This window comes from Danio rerio, chromosome 7 (assembly GCF_049306965.1).
Source record: "Danio rerio strain Tuebingen ecotype United States chromosome 7, GRCz12tu, whole genome shotgun sequence".
Taxonomy (NCBI): Eukaryota; Metazoa; Chordata; class Actinopteri; order Cypriniformes; family Danionidae; genus Danio; species Danio rerio.
In genome coordinates, this window is record NC_133182.1 from 41697190 (window position 1) to 41718448 (window position 21259).

At 36.9% G+C, this 21259-nt stretch overlaps 1 protein-coding gene across 1 annotated transcript in view; it reads right to left on the bottom strand.

The window, feature by feature from the left end:
• Positions 1–115: 115 nt before the first annotated feature.
• prkdc (protein kinase, DNA-activated, catalytic subunit) overlaps positions 116–21259 on the bottom strand; it is a 48061-nt gene continuing 26917 nt past the window's right edge. Inside the window, exons 52-86 of the mRNA XM_009303401.4 lie at positions 21025–21136; positions 20781–20908; positions 20540–20689; positions 20256–20429; positions 19105–19203; positions 18722–18932; positions 15910–16087; positions 15417–15623; positions 14792–14907; positions 14576–14707; positions 14290–14469; positions 13366–13577; positions 13140–13278; positions 11643–11831; positions 11242–11466; positions 10227–10335; positions 10030–10132; positions 9754–9916; positions 8884–9058; positions 8604–8788; positions 7797–7977; positions 7488–7645; positions 7098–7309; positions 6929–7016; positions 6636–6773; positions 5469–5676; positions 4806–4873; positions 4502–4722; positions 3690–3782; positions 3510–3590; positions 1807–1878; positions 1470–1671; positions 1166–1354; positions 807–946; positions 116–580 (exon numbers count right to left, since the gene is read on the bottom strand). Coding sequence (XP_009301676.1) covers positions 376–580; positions 807–946; positions 1166–1354; positions 1470–1671; positions 1807–1878; positions 3510–3590; positions 3690–3782; positions 4502–4722; positions 4806–4873; positions 5469–5676; positions 6636–6773; positions 6929–7016; positions 7098–7309; positions 7488–7645; positions 7797–7977; positions 8604–8788; positions 8884–9058; positions 9754–9916; positions 10030–10132; positions 10227–10335; positions 11242–11466; positions 11643–11831; positions 13140–13278; positions 13366–13577; positions 14290–14469; positions 14576–14707; positions 14792–14907; positions 15417–15623; positions 15910–16087; positions 18722–18932; positions 19105–19203; positions 20256–20429; positions 20540–20689; positions 20781–20908; positions 21025–21136 — 5443 coding nt within the window. The 3' untranslated portion in view covers positions 116–375. The remainder of the gene's footprint in view (positions 581–806; positions 947–1165; positions 1355–1469; positions 1672–1806; positions 1879–3509; positions 3591–3689; positions 3783–4501; positions 4723–4805; positions 4874–5468; positions 5677–6635; positions 6774–6928; positions 7017–7097; positions 7310–7487; positions 7646–7796; positions 7978–8603; positions 8789–8883; positions 9059–9753; positions 9917–10029; positions 10133–10226; positions 10336–11241; positions 11467–11642; positions 11832–13139; positions 13279–13365; positions 13578–14289; positions 14470–14575; positions 14708–14791; positions 14908–15416; positions 15624–15909; positions 16088–18721; positions 18933–19104; positions 19204–20255; positions 20430–20539; positions 20690–20780; positions 20909–21024; positions 21137–21259) is intronic.

Genomic DNA, 21259 nt, shown 5'->3' on the forward strand with positions numbered 1-21259 from the left:
CACATTCAGTCTATCTTGTATCAAGTTGTCATACTAGTTGACACTAAATTAAAATATTTCTAACAGCATCACTTTTATGTCAGTATTAAAAGCTGATGTGTCCACAAGGGGGGAATGTTAACATTTGGATGCTTTATTTGATGAATGTGATTCTTGAAATCCATGCAATGAAAAATGACAACTGCTTATTTTCCCTTCATTTTGTTTAATACAGTCCTATTAAATTCTGGCTTAACATACCCATAGAAAAGTTATTTGACAATAGCTGTGGTTCTGAAAGCTTCATCGTCACACACTTACAAACTTTCAGAAAGATACAAAAAAATTTGATTTGAAATCCCCACTGAATTAGATTTTTGTAATACCCTATTGGATTCAAATCCATGGTTCCCAACCTATCCACACCCTGCCCAGTATATTAGGGTCAGTTGCCTGATCAAGCAAGCAATCTACCTGATCTTCAACAGTCAGATCTTTGTCAGCAAGTCGAGCTCGAATGTTATGTTGTTCTTCTCCTCGGGCCACAGCCAACAGTCCCTTATACTCCGGCATCTTCTCAAATCCAAGACAAAGCTCCTCACTAGAACATTGACAAATCAACATGGTTACTACTGGTACATTCTTATTTTGTTCATGAAGAAAACGGTTTTAAAAAAATTAGAAAGAAAATTAACCAAAGTTAATTACTGGATGAACTTAATTAGAGATCATCAAAATAAGATGTCAATGTGCAAAAATTAGATTTCTAGAAATCCACATGAAATGTTTAAACAAAACTGAGTTCAGACTTGTGTGGCTGGATCTACCTTGTTATGACTGAAGGATTGGTTCCTTCAAGCTTCCGGCGAGCAAAGTTGACCTTCTGAAGAGGGAACCAGTTGATTTCTTTGGTGTTTACACTCTCTGTCCAGGTGCCTCCTTTCTTCAGCTGCTTCAGCTCAAAGTTCTGCATCATGGGGATAATGGTGTTGCCTTTCACAATTCAGTTACCCTGCCTCTTTGATATTGATTCAATAAAACCTAAACTTATTATAGACCCCTTATATGGGAAACTAGAAAATGGAATACGTGAAACATTTGATTACACTGAAGGCTATGTGGAAATAAGGAAAGCAAGCTATTTGTTTCCGTTTGCAAGCTTAAAATCTGCTGTGAGTTGCTCTACCTTCCAGTCCAGCGAGGGCTCCTTTACAAACACATCCATAGTGTTGAGCAGCAAGTCTGGCTCAGCTCTGAAGGCTCGCAGTGAGTGAACCATCACACTCTGGATGAGACCAGACTCGGCCAAGGGACGCATCAAGTTTATAAACTGCCGGGTCAGTCTAAACGGCATCAGTTCAGGCACTGGAAGAAACTACATGCAACACAGCTTATTGTCATCATCTATGATACAGCTTGACCCGATGCTTTACTCAACTTCTTTTCAAGTTTGTATAGCAACTCTTTCTCCATACTGGACAAAGACCCACCTGAGTGGCTGATCCAAAAGCATGACCAAAGTCAATGCCGATCATGCCGCCAGTCTCTGTATTGATCATGAAGTTGGAGAGATGCCTATCACCAATGCCCAGAATCCAGTGACTGATGCAGAGCACAGCATGAGAACTGCTGAAATGGGACCTCAGTGAAAGGAAGGCTTCGGGTGTGGTGCTCATCCTCACAAAAGCACGTCTGAAAGCAAGTGTTCGTGGCAGCATTAATTCTGTTTCACATTAGAATATTGCATTTAAACAATGAATCATAATAACATTTTAATATAAAAATTAAATCCTGCAATGTGAAACAGAGAGTGAAATGTTGGCCTACTTTAACAAGTCGTCCGGCACCATCTGCTCAATTCTTCTAAAGTTATTCACAGTGTCCACACGTTTTGCTTTTCTGTAGTACATCAAATTGAAATGTGTGAATAAGTATTTCCAAAATCTTTCAACTTCAATTATCTTAAAGATTGAGTATACTATGTTGTAATAGCTCCTTTTTAGTTAAAGGGAATGTATCTTGCTCACTTTGCCCAATCTCATTTTAATCTTAAATACCTGTATAGTAGCACTGCATCCATATTTTCTCTAACAAGTCTTTTGTTTTTTAATACTTTTAAGACAAAGATACTGACAGTCAACACAAAGCAGATTGATAAGCTCCCTGGAGTGTACGATCCCACCAGTGTGGTTAGAACATTCAGTACATCATTGATCAGCTGCTAAATTAAAGCTGCCTTTTTATTAAATGATGTGTGCTTAGGTTGAAGACATTTTAATTCACATATAATATGTATGCTGATGTTTGTGAAAGAAGACAAAATAATAATTTTTACACATACTCTGACAATGTGGTTAATTTAACAGGTGTCAGCAGCTGAAGTATTTAAAACCTACATGTGAAAGGTTTAAATTAAAGGTGCAGTAGGTGATTGTCTTCAAAAACATGTTTTGTTGTGCTGGTTGAAAGTCTCTTCACATTCCAATATTAATGATTAATGTATTTATATGTATTTTAATTTAGGCATAAGACTAAAAATGTTCATCCAATTAAATATTGTCAGGTTGATAATTCCCATAATTCTGATAAGTAGCCCAAACTGTAAGCAAATGTCGATTTTTTAAGACTGCTTTACTGAGGTGAAGATGGTTTTATATTCACATTGTTTCATTTTTGAACAATGACAGCCTGTGACATGCTCCCTACTCTGAATATTCGGTCTGAAATAGCATGTAAGTATGGCTTAGTAATAAGCGTAATTACTGCTTGCCAACGGCCAACCACTAAACATACAGTGGTCGCTTTAGGACAAAGCGCATGAGAGTGAGACCAGGGATCCTTGCATGCATGAAATATTATGCATTATGACAAGTTTTGCTTGCTACACAACTGTATTATATCTTGCACATTTTCAGTTTTTCATTCAGAATTGTAGTATTATAAAGTTTTCTAACTAACGAATGATCTAGTGGGTCCCTGACATCTTTAATGTGTGCATTTACTATTTCAGGAGGCATGGCTTTGGACGGCAGGGGGGAGGGATTGTATTTGAAAGCTATTACGCTAACTGGTTAGCATTTAGGCAGATCGCCTACTGCACCTTTAACTTTGGCTACACAAGATCAGCTTCCCCTCACATCCAAAAGCATACTTTTTTGACTTGTCATTCTCAGGCAAGTCCGGTGTAGCACTGTCAGAGGGTGATAGACACACTCTCACTGGTCACACATGTGCTTTTCCTGGAGATGCGCCCATAAAAGGATTTTCATCTTTGGTTACACAACAAAGAATCAGGCTCAAAAAATAACAATTTGCAAAATTAGTCACAACTTGTCCCATACTTGAGCATGACAGTCCAACAATTTAACAGTGTAAATAACTCTAAATTTATGAAATACCACCGCTTTAAATAAAAAGAACATGACCCAAATTCACTATGAATGCTATTCATACAAGAACAAGTCATTCTTTAAAATTACCCATGACAAATGGGAAAATATTTTTTTTTAATAAATGAAACAATGACTTACTTGTACAATTCAGCGTATCGTCTAATGCCCTCCACCTTTCCAGCAACTTTACTGATCCACTCATCATAGAATTCATTGGGCCTAAAATGCATTAAACCAAAGCAATGTGTTATTCATCAATTAGAATCAGCAGATATGCAAGGTATGAATGCAGACACAGGAAAAGGAATAAATGTTCACCTTGTGATTGTCTTCTGCTCTTGTTCTGTCCTTCTGCTGGAAAGGAAGTCTTTCAGGGTGCAAGTGTTCTCCATCCACTCAATCAGACCGATCCTGGAAATGTCAGCAGACATTCATTAATATACTATTAAGAGGAGTTAAAGGGATAGTTCACCCAAAAAGGAAAATTCTGTAATCGTTAAACCACGTAATTTGGTCCAAACACAAGGGAAGTTATTTTCAAGTATATTGGAAAGCTGGGTGTTGCAGTGGCGCAGTGGGTAGCACAATCGCCTCACAGCAGGCAGGTCACTGGTTTGAGCCCTGGCTGGGTCAGTTGGCATTTCTGTGTGGAGTTTACATGTTTCCCCCGTGTCCGCATGGGTTTCCTCCGGGTGCCCTGGTTTTCCCCACAGTCCAAAGACATGCGCTATAGGTGAATTGGGTCAGCTAAATTGGCTGTAGTGTATGTGTGTGAATGACGGAGTGTATGGGTGTTTCCCACTGATAGGTTGCCGCTGAAAGGGCAACTGCTGCTTAAATCATTTGCTGGATAAGTTGGCGGTTCATTTCTCTGTGGTGACCCTTGATTAATAAAGGGACTAAGCCGAAAACAAAATGAATTTTGGAAAGCAGCAGCCACCTGCTGACACCTATGCTGTTTTGTTCCTACTTTAGAAGTCAGTGGTTGCTGGTTTCCAACATTCTTCACATTATTTTGTTTTATGTTCAACAGAAGAAAGAAATTCCTAAAAGTTTAGAACCCCCTGAGTGTGAGTAAATGGTAAGGAATTTTTCACTTTGCGATGAACTTGAGAAATTTATCCTGGTACCTGCTGGTGATGGGAATGACCTGGTAGGTACGGAGTGCTAGGCTCCGCTGAGAACAGGCAGTGTCCTGACTGAGAATCATGTTCATCACGCCAAAAAGCTGCTCAATGCGTTGGTCCTGCCGCAGATCCTCTCCACCCTTCACTAAGAATGGATAATCCCGCTCGTCATCTCCTCGTATGATGATGCGCTTCGGTCGACGGATAGATGTCATAACCTTCACCTAAGTTGAAGAAGATGAATCGTAATGCACTGAAATATTCAGGTCTAAATGACAACTAATAAAAAGGATGATATTTTCTGTACCCTTTCATCGAAACCAGTGATCTTTGCATGATATTCTGGCAATGGCTTTGATTTGCCATCATATTGACCTGTAGATTGAAAAGCAGAAACAGACAACTTTACCAGGGTGTCCGCTGGGTCTTAATAAAATAATAAAAAGTCTTAAATGCTATTTTGCAAGGTATTACATTTTATATCATGTTTGATTACGCAATGTATGGTTGTATACTAAAGTTTGCCTGAATTAAATCTGCGAAACTCAAGATGCTGTGTAGTTTATGAAATCAATTCAATCCTGCTAGATTTGACATCATGCTTCTTTGTTTACTGCAGTAACCAAGGCAACGCCATTATTTCTGCAGTTTTATAGGCACCAACCTGCTGAATTAGCTAGATTTAATAGATTTTATTTAGGATGTGAATAATGTTTTAGTTTTGGACTAATTTCTCATCTTAATATTTAGTAAATATACTGTAAGTTCAAATCTCGCCAGTGTTTTCCACTGAAAAGTGGTTATAAGGTCTTAAAATGCATGGAAAGTGTCTTAAAAAGTATCGAATTTCACTCTCTGATTCCTGTATATACTTTCTTTAAAAGAAAAACAGGTATTTGAAATTCAGAGGTAATGGGAAACAAATGGTATTATTTACAAATAAACTAAATTAAGAACATTCTTTACTAACCTGGTACCTCCAGTTCATTTTTGAGAGTTTCAGCTTTGAAGCTGCTTAGCCAGGGTGAGTATTCCTTCATGTTGCCTGGTTCCTTTTGGAAACCTCTCATGGATTGAACCATGCGGTCCACCTGTTGGAGGAAGTCCTTATCCTTCCGCCTTTCATACAACTTAGACCCACCGGCACCAAGCAGCTTCTCCACTTCTTTAGAGAATTTCTGTGGGATGTACAGAATGATATAATAGTAAAACACATAAGCAAATATACAGTACACACTTACATATACACAATATTTACATTTAATTTTATTCAAGACAACTTACAAATGACAACAGAAGCAATTACAGTAACAAAATAACAAAAAACATGTATATATTTTTTATTTTATTTAAATTTCTTAAGTTATGCTAATGCAGTAAACAATTTACTTATCTATCTATCTATCTATCTATCTATCTATCTATCTATCTATCTATCTATCTATCTATCTATCTATCTATATATATATATATATATATATATATATATATATATATATATATATATATATATATATATATATATATATATAGTTGAAGTCAGAATTATAAGCCCCGAAACACCCCCCACCCCCGCCTTTGATTTTTTTTTTTCTTGTATAAATATTTCCCGAATGATGTTTAAGAACATTTTCACAGTATGTCTGATAATATTTTTGCTTTTGGAGAAAGTCTTATTTGCTTTATTTCGGCTAGAATAAAAGCAGTTTTTAGTAAAAAAAAAAAAAACATTTTAAGGACAAAATTATTTGCCCATTTAAGCTATATTATTTTTCGATAGTCTACAGAACAAACCATCGTTATACAATAACTTGCCTAATTACCCTAACCTGCCTAGTTAACCCAGTTAAGCCTAATAGGCTAATAATTCAGAGGGCAAAAAATTCTGCCTTCAACTATATATCATATATATACATACATGCATATATATATATATATATATAGAGAGAGAGAGAGAATATTTGTTATGTGATGACAGAGAGAGAAAGATATTTTATAGTTAAGACTTTTTATAAAGGAGTATTAAGTTTAAGATTATTTATTAATATTTGTATGCATATATGTAAACACACATAGCATATCAGAATTTTGGGCTTAATTTTATTAAACAAATCACAGTTATATGCAAGTTGTAAACCTGGATGAACTTTCTTCTGTAAGACCCAAATCTTGGAGACTTGGCATCTCCAAGCAATTCAGTCATGTATTGTAGCTTCATTTTCTTTTTGTCCAGGTTTGGTTTGTCCAGTTGATTCTTCACCTCATCCCACCAGTCCTGTCAAACCATTAATTGAGAATCAATTCTTTGTAATGTCTTTGTAAGTTAAAATGCCCTAAGCAGCACCAACTAAAATCTGTCAGATCTGTTAAAACAGCTCCAGTTGGTACTTGAATTTTGGACAAAACTCACAGAGAAAAATGGTCCTATACCTTGAAAAGCATTTCAGGGTTTGAAAGTTGCTGAAGGGCATCTACAAACCCTTGGATGACACCACCTTTATCCAATAATGACTCCAGCCTGGAACATAAACAATAGTTTGCATGTCTCAATACGAGAAAAGCCAAAGCCACATCCAGAACTACAGAGATAAGTACACACTTCTCAACAAACTCTCGGTTCCTCTGACCACTTGCAGACTCCTCAAAAGTGTAGTTCTCACTGCTGATCATGTACGGGTATATGAGTGCCTGTGGATAGCATTCTGCAATCTCCTCTATAACATGCTGAACTGCTGTCGCCTGAGGCTTGTCAAGCAGAGCCATCATTTGACTGATCCAGCCAATCAAAAGCCAGCAAGGAACACTCACAACCTATTGGAATTAGAATAAAGAAAAGAAGATGAGCACTCAATGAAAAATAAATAATACATTTTTAAATTAGCTAAAAAAAAAATTTCAAACACAAATTCAGAGCACATTTCATATAATGACAGTATGAACATGATTCCTAAAATCTATGAATGTAGTGCATCAAAGGATGTTGACGCACCTCTCTGACCATCAGGTCAAGGGTTTCAGCAGGGTACACTTCTACTAGCTGCAGCAGACGAGGAAACTTGAGCCTGGCCTCCTCAGAGCTAAGCTTCAGCGCCTTCAGCATCATCTTCACGACATGTTCAGGCAAGGACTGAAGCTTGGAACTGATTGCTAAAATCAAACATTTAAAGTGTCATTATATGCACTTCATCCTGCACACAAAATCACAAAAAGTGTCCTTTCAGACTCTGAGAGAGCCTGTGTAAATTTCTAATATTTAAGAGAGCACTTGTGTGCTGTACAGGTGCTCAGGTTTTCTCACCCTCTTCTTTCTGTTCACTCTCTCGTAGTCTTCGGTCACAGAAGTTGGCCATGGTCATGTAGGCTTCCACAATACCATGCGTGTTCACATGCTGTTGGCTGAAAGACTGCTCTTCCTCTTCTGCTTTACATGCAGCACTCCTCAACAACTCCAGAGCCTGAATCTGCAGACCCTCCACCACCTGAGCAATAAATGACACTCATCAAATGTGGAAATGTTAACAACAGTTAATATTAAAGTGCAAAAAGCACACAAGAAGTCACAAGTATGTCAAAAAGTCACTAAACGCTAGAATCAAATGGCAAATCTAATTTATTCACTACAAAATAATGAGCAGCAATAATTTGTGTTTCAATCCATTAGACCAGACCCTATCTCATGCATAATGTTTTAAAAAGTATGTTTAGGATGCAGAAATTGTATTTTAGCTCATTTAAATAGTGCAAACAGGTAAACTACTAAAATCCTGATAATAAAATAATATCCTGATCACGAATAAGAAATCAGAATGATCTTGTAAATATCATGTAAAAAACTGAAGAAATAATAACTGCTGAAATATTGATTTAAAACTTTTAAACAAAAGTTTTATTATTTAAAATATTTTAAATTGATTAAATTAATTTAACCTGTTTTAAAACATAAAGGCAACATTTTAAATGTCAGTATATCAATATTAAATGCCAGAAGCCCATGTGTCTAAGTCATCTCATTTGAAACATAACAAGTTCTGACCTACTATTTGTGATCAGCGAATTTAAAAAATAATACATTCCAAAACGTTACCTTAAAAAAAAATCTTATTACCTGGGCGATGGATGAGGCCTGCGAAAGTTGGAGAATCTTCTGTACTTTCTCTTCCCCGAGGGTCTCCAGAGCAAAGGGACTGCGATCTGCAGCACCAGCCATGAGGTCATAAGTGGTCCCCAGAAGAATTCTCTGGTCACGAAGCATCCGGGCAGATAGCGCTTCGCTTTGTCTCTCAGCATCCTCTGTAAATATAGAACAATGCAAACCCACTTAACATTTTCTTTCAGTAAAAACTCAAAACTATAAGTATGTCTATATAAGACAATGTGATCCATACTCAAAAGTGGAACAGTCTTGAGTAAAGCATTAATCTTTTCAGAAGGTCCAAGTCTAGCAATTCTTTTGTGAGTGAAACGGCTGAAGCTGTGGACCCAGCGGAGCAACCGTGCATCATCAATCTTTGCATGACGGTGAAGTTCCTTCAACAGCTTGGATGCCACTGGAAAGTTATTCTGTCGACAAAATGAACACACTACATTCAGATTGCTCTTAAAGGCTCATTGTGTTTCCTAACAGTCATCATGCGTCTTGCATAAACATGAAAAATGTGCTGGAACAACTAACTGACTGACGCTGAAAACCATTAGATTTTGTTTATTTAGTTTCCCCTTTTCAGAAATGGCATTGTCTCTCAGATTTAGTGCAGTTCTCACAGTTATGGATGGTGTAGTGGCAAAAATGCACCCCTGCCATTATTATGCCTTACCCTGTTTGCTAATACAGGTAGTTAGGATTAAGTTTGGGGCAGGTGTTGGATTAGGAGGTGTGATTGAGAGTAGGCAATCAGGTAGTAAATTCAGTGAGGGGGTGCATAATTTGGCAGGGGTGCAATGTTGTCGAAACATCCACAACAGTATGTGTGAGAGTAAGCCTGATTCTCACTATCTAAAATAATGTGAGCCACACCATTGCAAATTCCAATGTTGAATAAATCTGTCCACGCACAATGAGACCAACTTTATTTTACATTCTTCTTCCAAGCCACAAGCATGGTTGCAAAGTTGCACGAGCCCATGTATATGCCCCATACCATATAGCTCACAACCAAATGAGTTAAATTTGAGGTAATCCAAAATCAAACAAAAGGAGCTTCAGGGGAAATTCTTGTGTCTGTGCTATGAAAATGAAATAAGAGGCATTTGAGCACCTGTTTCCATGCGCTGTCAGCCATTTGGAGTTTCATGTTGAACTTGCAGGTTTTGACCAGCACTCCGAGCTCCTCTCCACTGCCCTGGTCTGCACCGTCCACCTCCATGCTGTTTTCAGGGGTGGACTTCAGTCTCTTCAGAATCTTATCCAAGAAGAAACAACTGAAAACAAAGATGACATTCTTAGGTCTACACAAATAAGCTTTATACCTCCTCAGATTTTTCAAGGCAAGCACTGTGAAATCTGTACTTTCTGTGTAAATCAGCAGACTCACCGAGAAGTGATGATGTCATCCCACACATTCATGGGGTCCAGTTTAGCATCTGGATAGTGGCTGGTCCACCGTCTGATCATGAACTTGAGAGAATTCACTGAGACTAAAAGCCGATAGAGCAAACAGTGATAATTCAGACTCATAAATATTATTAATAAACAAACATTAATCCAACTCCACTGAGCACAAAAACCCACCATCTCCTGTGATATAATTCAAGAAGTCTTGGATCTCGGTCAGAGCTTGGACAGACTGCAGCACAGTCAGCCGGCTGCGGTTCAGCAAGGGGTCGATGCTGGAGTAGTTCTACAGGATATTATATCATGTTGAAAAAAAGCAGGTATTTAAACACTTCCTATTATTTGTTGATAGACAAAAAACCCTTCTTTAAAGGGCACAAACTATTTTAGAAATATGTGTAGTGTGTGTGTGTGTGTGTTTGCATGCCTATAATCTTAAAAGAATGGAAAGATACCTTTAAGGGTTCCCTAAAATTAAACTAAAGTTTAGAAGGTATCAGTTCCAGCATTGTTAGTTTTTAGAATATCTATAAGCTAGTGTGCACCAAAACATTGACAAAATCTGCATCTAGAAGGTCTAACGTTGATATAAACATGTAAAGCTTGTAGTTTGTCAGTTTATTCAAGCCACCTCATACTTCAGTTTCTCCTCAAATATTCTAACCAATCAAATCCTCTGTGGCATCTGACATGCTCCGCCCCCTTCAATACACTTTACATTTGATGGTCCTGAGCTTAAACACTCTCACTGGCAAAGCTGTAATAACAACAAAACGCTATTGGCTGTTTTCAAAAAGATGAGGGGTTACTCTATGTCCCACCCTTTCTTCATGCTTCAATTGAGAGCACCTTTAATGTGAAATGCTCTTCAGAAAACATTCCAGATTCCAGATATTCAAATAGTCTCTGCCAAAAATGTTCCCTTCTTTTACATTTGTATTGTACATGAATAGAAAGCTTATTTATTCAAATTTCAGAAATGGCATAAATCTAATTTTCAAAAAATTGAAAGAGGGTAACACAGATAAACAAACTAACAAAACATACATCAAAGTGCTCTCAGTACAAAATTCTTGTCTAGTAGACTATAAAATTTCCAACATATCATCTGAAAATACATTTTGACAACTTAAAGTTGTAAACAACTCAAAGTAAAACATCTCAAGTTGTTTAGGTGTGTAGTGAAACTGACCTGCATGAAGACTTGCATGCAGTTGTTGGCGTAGTATTTAGCTCTGTCATAGTCTTCTTGGAGGATGTACAGCAGACTCAGCTCTTGACTGTAGTGAGTCTCCATGATGATCTTGTGCTCCTCTGTCTTCATGGCAGCATCGACAAAGCTCAGTAGATCCTGATTTGTTTCACCCATCTGCAACTGCTTCAACATACTGCGCATCATGTACTGCAGGTATGTTTCCTATTACAGCCAAAAGCAGAGGCTAAGACTGAAGTTGATGGAAATATTTGCTAATGGTAATAATTCATTTTGATTTTGATGCAATTATGTGCTATAACTGTAAAAATATACTTCACCCAGTTTAATTCTCATGGTGATAAATCCACTGCAAAATAGCTCAAAATTAGAATTAGTACCACATAAAATGTCTCTGTCCACATTCTGTCTAGTCTGATAGGGGAGCTGTCGTCAATGTTGACCGTGGCACAGTACTCAAGAGATTTCCACTCTGTCAAGTGATTGTAGGCCTCCAGCGCTGCAATCTCCCAGAAATCTTTCTCTGTGATTGTGGGCTCTCCATCATCCCAGTCCTCTTTGTTTAGAGCCTGAATCAAAGCACAGTTGGATTGATAAGTTCAGCTGGGAATCACTTTGCATAAAGTCCTATTTTTTTAAACTCTTTGTGAATTTGCATTCACAGAAATACACAAGCATGCTCTCATATACGTAAAAAAAAAAATAATAAACTGCTTAAGATTACAGCTTTCACTCTTATTCTCAACCCCGATGTATTGCGAGTGTTATTCTCTCACACATTTAAAATCATTTGACATCTGTGTACATTCTCAATCTGTTTTTTAGTGTCTGGATGGTTTAATGACTTTAATTGAAAAATACACAAAACTTTACTTACATATTTGGACATTCCTATGCTTGCAAAAACAACTATTAGCAATGAGAAGAAACTTAAGTGATGACAGAGCCGCCTTCAACAGAGAGTTCAAAGAGGAAAAGGACAACATATTAAAGAGAGTCAGTTTCTGCTGACCATAAAGGAAGAAATGGTCCAGATGACACTTCTAACCAACTATTACAATCGGAAACTGGAGGAAGCCTGGAAGCGTAATCTTCAGAAAAAAAGTTTTATTGCCAGCTAGAAGCTATGGCCTTGGAGGAAAAGACCCTTGGAAGACTGTCCAAATGCTATTGTAATAGAAAAAATGTTGCTATGTATTTGTTTAAAACTCAAAACCAAAAGGGATTTTCTTCTCTGTATTAGCATTTTTTGACATACACGCAGGTATGTAAAACTTTTGAGATATACTCAAGTATATCAAACACTGATTATTGCTTTGCTATGCATTTACTCAGAAAAAGGGATTGCTTCTCTGTATTAACATTTTTTGATATACTCAAGTATATCAAACTTTTAATATACTCAAGTATATTGAAACATTGATCGCTTATAATATAAAAGGCCCACCTGAATTCAAAAGCCTGAATACTGTATAAATGGCTGGGACAGACCAGCAGACCACTTAAACTGACTTCTTTATATTTTAAGTCTCAGGCCCTTTATTCTTAATGGAGAATAAAGTATAGAATTTTTTGTTTCGTTCTTGTATTTGCTTTCATACATCCTTTTCTCTGGATTTATTTTATTAATAAAAGTGTATTTTCCAATTAATTTTCTTTCTAATGTGAACACTCATTCACAGAATCCCATCAAGATACCTTGTGGTACGGTATGAATCTAATTATTCCATAATAGACTATACAAAAGATGGTCCTAAACAAAACTCTAACTAAGAATTAAACTGAAGAGAAGATCCTGGTTTCTTTATTTAATTAGAGTATTAAATGAAGGCAACCAGCACAGTTTCCATTCCGAGTTTGCAACCAAGAATAAATACCTCATTGTAGAGCTTCACAGCTTCTGCATAGTCACTCTTTGCTTCTGCTTGCAGGGCTGTGAATGTTATAGACTTTGTGCCAATCTTGCCACTAAAGATTCCCCTGACAACATCATAATCTCCCAGTGACCTGTAAAGTCTACAGAGGAATACAAATCAGGGTAGAACTGATGAAGCAGTGATAAGGTTAATACTTAAGACAGTTCTTTATGGGTTTGGCTCTTACTTTGCAAGATGGATCCATCTCTCTGTGTCAGGCGGCAGCTCACGTTTGCCTCGGGCTCGTTTCAATGGAGGTTCCTCTGATGCTCCAGCTCCATGAAGTAAACTCTCCTCCAGTAACAGGATGCCCATGGGCTGCTGCAGGCTGGCAAGACAGGTGGCACTGACCAGAGACGGCTCTACACCGAGAAGAGCCTTATGATGGTAACTCATATCCTGGGAAGACATGCAGAAAAAGTGTTTGCATCAGTGTTAATTACACAACTTACAAACTCAAGAATTCCATTTAACACTTTGATCACCAAGGATTGTTTTTTTTTATTTTTTATTTTAAATCTAAAACAGCCAGTGGGACAAATGTTTCTATGCATAAGACTACTGTTTTTAATATGGCTAAAAATCTATTATGTTACTGTTTTATGCCACAAACCAATATCAAGTGTCATGAAATTATTATTTTTATGGTGAGAACACCCAGGATGCCGCATATCTCCCCACCATCAGACTCAAATTACTCTTGGCATTTATTGTAGCTAAAACGGATTGCCTAACAGCATAAAAAGTTAAAACTTTAGTTGGGCAAAAATAAGGCCCTAATTAGGTAAATTAAACCTGTGGTATAAAAACAATGCATATTCTAGTTTTATCACATTTTTAATAACAGGGTGTTGTAAATCATGGTCTTAGTAAAATATCCAAGTTTCAAGCTAATGACAGGGAAACTTTTTTATTGAAAATCTGCTATATTCATTTATAGATAAAAACAGCAATGGGTAAATTTTGGCCTGTGCAATTTCTGGTGATTTCCATATTCAAATTCTGGGATTAATAGCTAATGAGCTGGTTTGCAGACAGTTTGCTGACAGACTAGCTTAGAAACAGAGCAATTTGGTATTAAATCTCATCACACGTTCACATACACACACACCTGGATGCAAGAAATGAAGGGCGGAAAGTAGACTGTGCTCTTGTTAAGGAAAGCGTTTAGAGTCTGCACTAGCTCCTTCAGAATGTCGGCTGTTTCTTTATTTGATTTCAATCTCTCCATTTCAACCAGCACACCAGCAAACAGAGAGCTGAACAGCTGCTTGGCTAGTGTGGCATCCCTCTGTAAAACAAGTAAGAACTGACTTTGTTGTCCATTTCTGATATTTACTCAAGTACCATCAAACATGCAGTACACACACAGTGTTGAAAATAACTCTGAATTAAACCTGTGCCAGGGCCTGTAGTGGCGCAATGAGGCTGCTGAACTGAATCTGAATATCAGGAAGATCTCCAACTCTGTAGCTGCGGTAAAGCGTGACCTGAGCATCCTGGCGGATCTTTAGATCTGCTCTTCTCTCCTGCAGAATACAGAAAAGAGTATTATATCCAAAGCATAATCGGAAACCACTCAAAAGTTTGTCTACAATTTAAAAAAGATCTACCCTCTCAGTTCTTTGAGAATGGATTTCTTTCTTGGCGAATTTTATGCTCTCTTTCTCTTTATCCTTCAGAAATCTCCTTCTGAGTCTCAGAATGTCTGCACGCCGCTCCCGCTCAGCTATTTGGAACACAAATATCAGGTTCACTACTGTGAAAGTCGCAACATTTTATCACAAGAATTTATTCATGCTTTATTCATTCATTCCCCAGTGAAAAATTCAAGACAGACAGTTGGGACAGTAATATACCGCACACTCAGCAAAATGCTCTTTTACTATTTTTCCCCATCATCTAAAGAGTTTTTGATACTAAATGGCTTCCCTAAGGTAATTGTAACTTGATGTATAGTGTACAAGCCGAGGCAGTGATCCAACAATTATTTTGCTTGAAATATATTATAGAACTGACCTGATGCTTGACTTGACAATTTCTGAAACTTCATTGATATGTAAATGTGACTGCATGGGAATGATGTTCTTTAAAATATTTTACAACATGATTGTCTAACACTGATTAGGGTATGTCTACTTATAGTGCTCGGAAATATGTGATATTTAAAAACAAAAAAGTCGGTTTGTCCTAGAAACAAGAGACATCTGGCCACCATATCTATTTTCAGTGACTGACCTGCAGTCCGGCTGTCTGTGTCGTCACTGGTGGCAGTGAGACGTTTAGAGCCAAACCCTGCACCCACAGCTCTCCAGGCAGCTTGTGGACGCTCTGATCTCTTTTTGTCAAACACCAAAAGTGATGATAAAGAATCAGATGAAAGGGAATAATCAGCCAGTGTGTCCACACTACTCCCAGTTAACCAGTTATATGCTGAACGACGTCCTGAAAGAACAGAAAGATTTGGTCAGCGGTTTACATTTAGTAGACAATTTTATCCAAAGTCACAAACAAATGATGAAGGCATCAAGCAGTTCATCATAAGGAGGTAAAAGTAACAAGAAGTGCTAGTAATACAGAATTTATAACATTGTTATAAGCAGGAGTAGGGAGAGACTAAGCAAAAAGTCAGTTAAGTGCTCACAGAAGAGGTGAGTTGAACATTGGCAGGTTTCAAAATCCACTGACTACCTGCTATAAGTGAAAGAAGTTTTAATATGCCCTGAAGCACCTGCACCAGGAGCCAGAGTCTGAGAGAACTCCAGGGACGTCTGTGTGGCCCTGATCTGGCCCCTCACTGTGGCTGCCTGACTGCCAGCAGCTTCTGCCCCCTGAGTGGCCTGAGTCTCCATAAACATGGGCGTGAGGACCGTACTCCGCATACGCCAGTTAGAGTCTATTGTGTAGTCCTGGATAAGAGCAGAACAGAGAGCATTGAAATTTTGAACGTCTATTCAATTATGACATTCAAAAACGTAATCAACAGAACTAATCAAATACAGTACTTTTCAAGAACAAAAGTTGAGGTATTTTAATCATCTGAAAAAGGCTTTAACTCGTATTCCGTGACTTATATAATGCAATAGGCATTAAACAAGCAAATCATGAGCAAAGTGAACCTGCACTTGAACTGATACTGAAAGAGAAATATATATATAGAATTATATGTAAATGGCAGTTTAGGCTTCACTTCAAAAAAAGTTTAATTCTATAGTTTATATTCATTTGTTTTCTGTTCTGAATACTGTTACACTTGTGTGTATAGTAGTAAAGGACAGCTATCTATTAAACAAAACTTGTAGTTGTAGTTGTATTGTTAAACTAATATATATATATATATATATATATATATATATATATATATATATATATATATATATATAGTGGTGGACCGTTATCAGTTAACGTGCTGCGTTAACGAGAGACTTTTATCGCATGATAAAAAAAAAAAAGTATCGCTATTGATCTATTCTCAAAGTTGGGTTGAGAGCTGGGTCTATTCTAAGCAAGCTATAATGACTTTTACCTTGATGTTTTAGCGCGGAAGTTTACCTGACCCGTACCATCTGACAAAAAAAGTGCCGTTCTGAATCAAATTAGCAGGATGCCTGACTTTAACTGCAATTCGGCAGTTTCACTTCAACTCATCCCCCGTGACAAACTGGGGTATTATATGCAAATAAAGAGTAAGGACTGGTGAGAGTGTTATGGAATTTAATAACGCACACCAAATGGAAAGAAAAAAACATCCGCATTTTGCGATGTGTGTGTACAATCCAGGCGATCCTTTACAGACAGTAAAGGATCTTTACTGTGTGGATCTTGTCGGAAAATATGTCGAAAAGTCCTACATGACGGTAATATTGAATAAATGATTACGGTGTTTACTTCAATAATGCCACTAATATAAGCATACTATATGTAGCACACATATTCTGAATGCCTTAGGCAGAATTCAATTGATCCATTTTAATCTAGATTAATTTAAAGAATAATCTAGATTAAAAAAATGAATCTATGCTCACCAATAACACACACACACACACATACATATATATATAGGCAAACATTTTCGTAAAGCACAATTTTACACAACCATAGTTGATCCAAAGTGATTTACAATAAAAAAAATTATTTTAATTTTAAAATTGTATTAAAAATATAAAAAAGGAAATATATATGTATATATGTAATACCAAAATACAGATAAGAAAAAACATAATTAAAAATAAGTCTTCAAGTTAGATTTAAATGCATCCAATGATGGAGAAATCCTAATATTCAGAGGGAGACTGTTTCAGAGCCTTGGGGCTGCAACACAGAAGGCTCGATCACCTTTGGATTTGCAGCGAGACAGAGGGACAGACAAAAGAAACTTATAATGGGACCTTAAAGGTCTACAAGCTGTATATGGCCTAATACGTTATAGACTCGGGCAGAATTGTGCAATGCTTCATACTGTATGTGAAAAAAAGGATTTTAATATCAACTGAATTTTATAGGAAGGCAGTGCAATGAGGCAAGGACAGGGGAGATATGATCTCTGTTCTTAGTTCCTGTTACTAATCTGGCAGCTGCATTCTGAACTAACTGTAACCAAAACAGTTCACTGAGGTAGACCAATGTACAAAGAGTTGCGGTAGTTAAGCAACAGAGAGGAAATTAAAGCATGGGTTACAATTTCTAGATCTTTTTTTTTTTTTTTAGAACTTTTGCCATCAATATAAGTTGGAAAAACTGAATAACGGAATAACTCTAAGATTCTTGGCGTGAGTCTTGGTCGTTGGTAGCAGCAGGACCTAAAAAAAGCACTTTAGTTTTATTTATTTGTAGTTGCAGAGAGCTATTGGTCATCCAGATGTCGGTTAGACATAAAAAAAAAAATCTAATGACAAATCTTTTCCTAGTTTGATGAGAAAATACAGTTGGAGATCATTAGCATAGCAGTGATAATTTATGTTATGTTTGTGGAGTATTAAAGCATAAAGGAAGCATATAAAGAGAAAATATTACAGGGCCAAAAATGGATAATTGTAGATCCAATATTTACAGAAAAAGATCTCCCCTTTAGATATGAGGAGAACCACTGTAGGGCAAGGCTCTGAACCCCAAAAACACACTCAAGTTGTTTTAATAAAATGTCGTGATCTATGGTATCAAAAGCAGTGCTTAGGACTAAAAGTTTCCTGAGAGTAAAATGTCATTTGTGACTTTCAGTAGTGCAGACTCAGTACTGTGTTTTGCTCTAAAACCAGATTGAAATTGGTCAAAAATATTTTTTTAAAAATCCAGATAAGAGGTAAAGATAAATTTAAGTTTAGAAAAGGGCCTGTAGTGTTAAGGCACAGCAGGATCAAGATGAGGCCTCTGTAATATGAGCTGTACAACAGCATGTTTGAAAACATCAGGAAAACCCCTGTTTATTAATGAGCTTAATACAATGATCATATACCAGGTATAAAAGGCAATAATTAAAATAAACAATAAAAATAAAGAGCATGTCTCAACATCTTCACTGCTATATTAAAGATGATTTTCTTTACCTGGAACTTGCACTCAGAGAGAGGGAACTCAAACATGTTGCGTGTGAAGTCAGGGCTGTGACTGGTCATCTCAAGAAGTAGGTCAGTGGCCAAACTGAGGAACTGTTCTTCAATGCGGGATGAATACAGCGATTTCAGCACGACAAGCATACGCTCCAGTGTTTCTGGGGGTAAACGGCTCTCGTGACTCCAGAAATTGCGCACATAAAGCCTAAAGAGAAAGTATACAAACATATGAAATTACGTCAGGTATATAATAGGTTGAAACTGATTAGTGAAAACATTCAAATCAAATTAGACTCAAATGATTTGTTTTTTACGTGTGTGAAGATTTATTTTAAGATTAAAATGATCAAAGCAGCTACTGTATATATTCTGCTTACTGTAAGCCATAGTTTTCATCTGTCAGTCCCTGCAGGAGAGTCTCTCGAGCAACACTGAGAACTTCCACAGACGTGCTGTCTTCCCTGCTCTCAGAGTCACTGCAAACACATTCCACAACCAGCAAAACTTTAGGGTCACTTTCAATAAAGTTTCTTTTTTAAGAGATTAAATGAAGCTACAACCAAAATTAGCAAGATTGGTTGGGTAGGTAGTATTATACTTCTTCTAATGAATTTTCAGAATGAAAGCACAGAAAATCCACCCTCTGTCATATCATATCATATCATATCATGACTCTTTTGCCCCCCCCCCCAATACACCCCCCACTCTCCTCTAACTTAAACTCCTCCCAATAACTGCACTGTTTAACATTTGCACATTTAAAATTTGCACATTCACTGCACCACATTGAACTGTTTACTTATTGAACTGTGCATACCCACTGCATATGGGCATTTGTAATTATGTACACACCCACTATACATATATACTTGTAATCATGCTTATTTATCTGCATACTACTGATTATTAATAGCAACCTGTACGTATATTCATATATTGTAACATATACACTTGTAATCATGTTTATCTATCTGCACACTACTGATTATTAATAGCAACCTGCACGTATATTCATATATTGTAAATCTGTTCATAGCTTATCCAACCTGTATATAATGTTCATAGTACATCCATCTGTAAATATCACCATAGTTTTCTATAACTGCACTTTATAACTTATTCCTGTATCCTGCACTTGCTGCTATTGCACTGCTGGTTGAACCTAAACTGCATTTCGTTGCATTGTACTTTTACATGTGTAATGACAATAAAGTTTAATCTAATCTAATCTAATATCATATCATATCTCATATCATATATAATTTTTGCAGTTTAATTTAAGCAATTTCACTAAAAGTAACTGTTTTTCAACATCGATAATCATCAGATCAATAATGATCTGGTCATTTTTAGTTGCTGTTTTTTGTAGTTGCTTAAATTCAAAACAGCAGAGAATAAACAGAGAAACGCCACTCCAAACACACAAAATAAACAAGTGTTAATGCTTTGGCATTGTATGCGTGCATAAGGTTATGATGTCAGCTACACTGTTCACTAGAAGCAGAAGTATGAATTAGCCTTCACTTGCCTGTAGTTGTCCTGAATCCACATCAGGATATCATACATTCTCTCTCTGCACACAGGAGAAGGGTGAGATGCGAATGCTGTGACAGCTCCCAAAATTTCCTTCAGCTCTTCTGGCTTCAGACATGCCAGGATCTTATGAATAATGTCCAGACAAACCCGCTGTCTGCCCTCATCTCTGAAAGACAAGTAAGTGTTTATTTTCTCATCTACAATGTTTCTCTATTACAGACATTAAACATTAAATAGCTCAGAGAAATCAATGCTATGACAGAGCTATGAACTGACTTGTGGCTCATGATCTGTGAGAGGCCTTTGGTCTTTAGGTGCAGGAAGATTTCAGGGATGACATCAGCACGACTCAGCACGCATTCAAGACAGTGTGTCTTCAACATGCCATGCAGCTTTGGCAGCAAATAAAATACAGGATTAATGAATCTGTGGAAAAAAAAAATTATAAATAGTTTTACAGACATTTATGTTTAGCCTGTTGTCGGATAAGACTGGTAAAGATAAACCTCCTTCTCACCGGTCCACCAAAGGTGGAAAGTGTTTTGACACTTTGCTCAAGCAAACAATAAACTTGTCATCCACCTCCTTCTTTCTCAAATCCATCAGTTTCGTAACAGTGATGTTAAATAAGGTCCCTTCAATTTGCTACAATGAAGAACAATTTTTCATTCTGTTTATTCACAACAACATTGTGCAAAATAAATAAATAACTGAGATGTGGAATGTGATAGAGTCGGGCAGGAATAAAGATCCACACGTACATTTTCTCTTTCTGTCATGTAGTTCAGGATTAACCCAATGACCTCAGCAGCTGCTGAGTACACCTCTTTATATCTGATGAATGATAGATTATTGGCCAGCGACTGAAAATATCTGGAACATAAAAATTGTGACAGAGAATGACATTTTAATCCATATCTAAAATAAATGTTATTTGAAAACAATTTATTATCAAATAATCAATTAATGAATGAAACTCATATGTAAAATAATAAT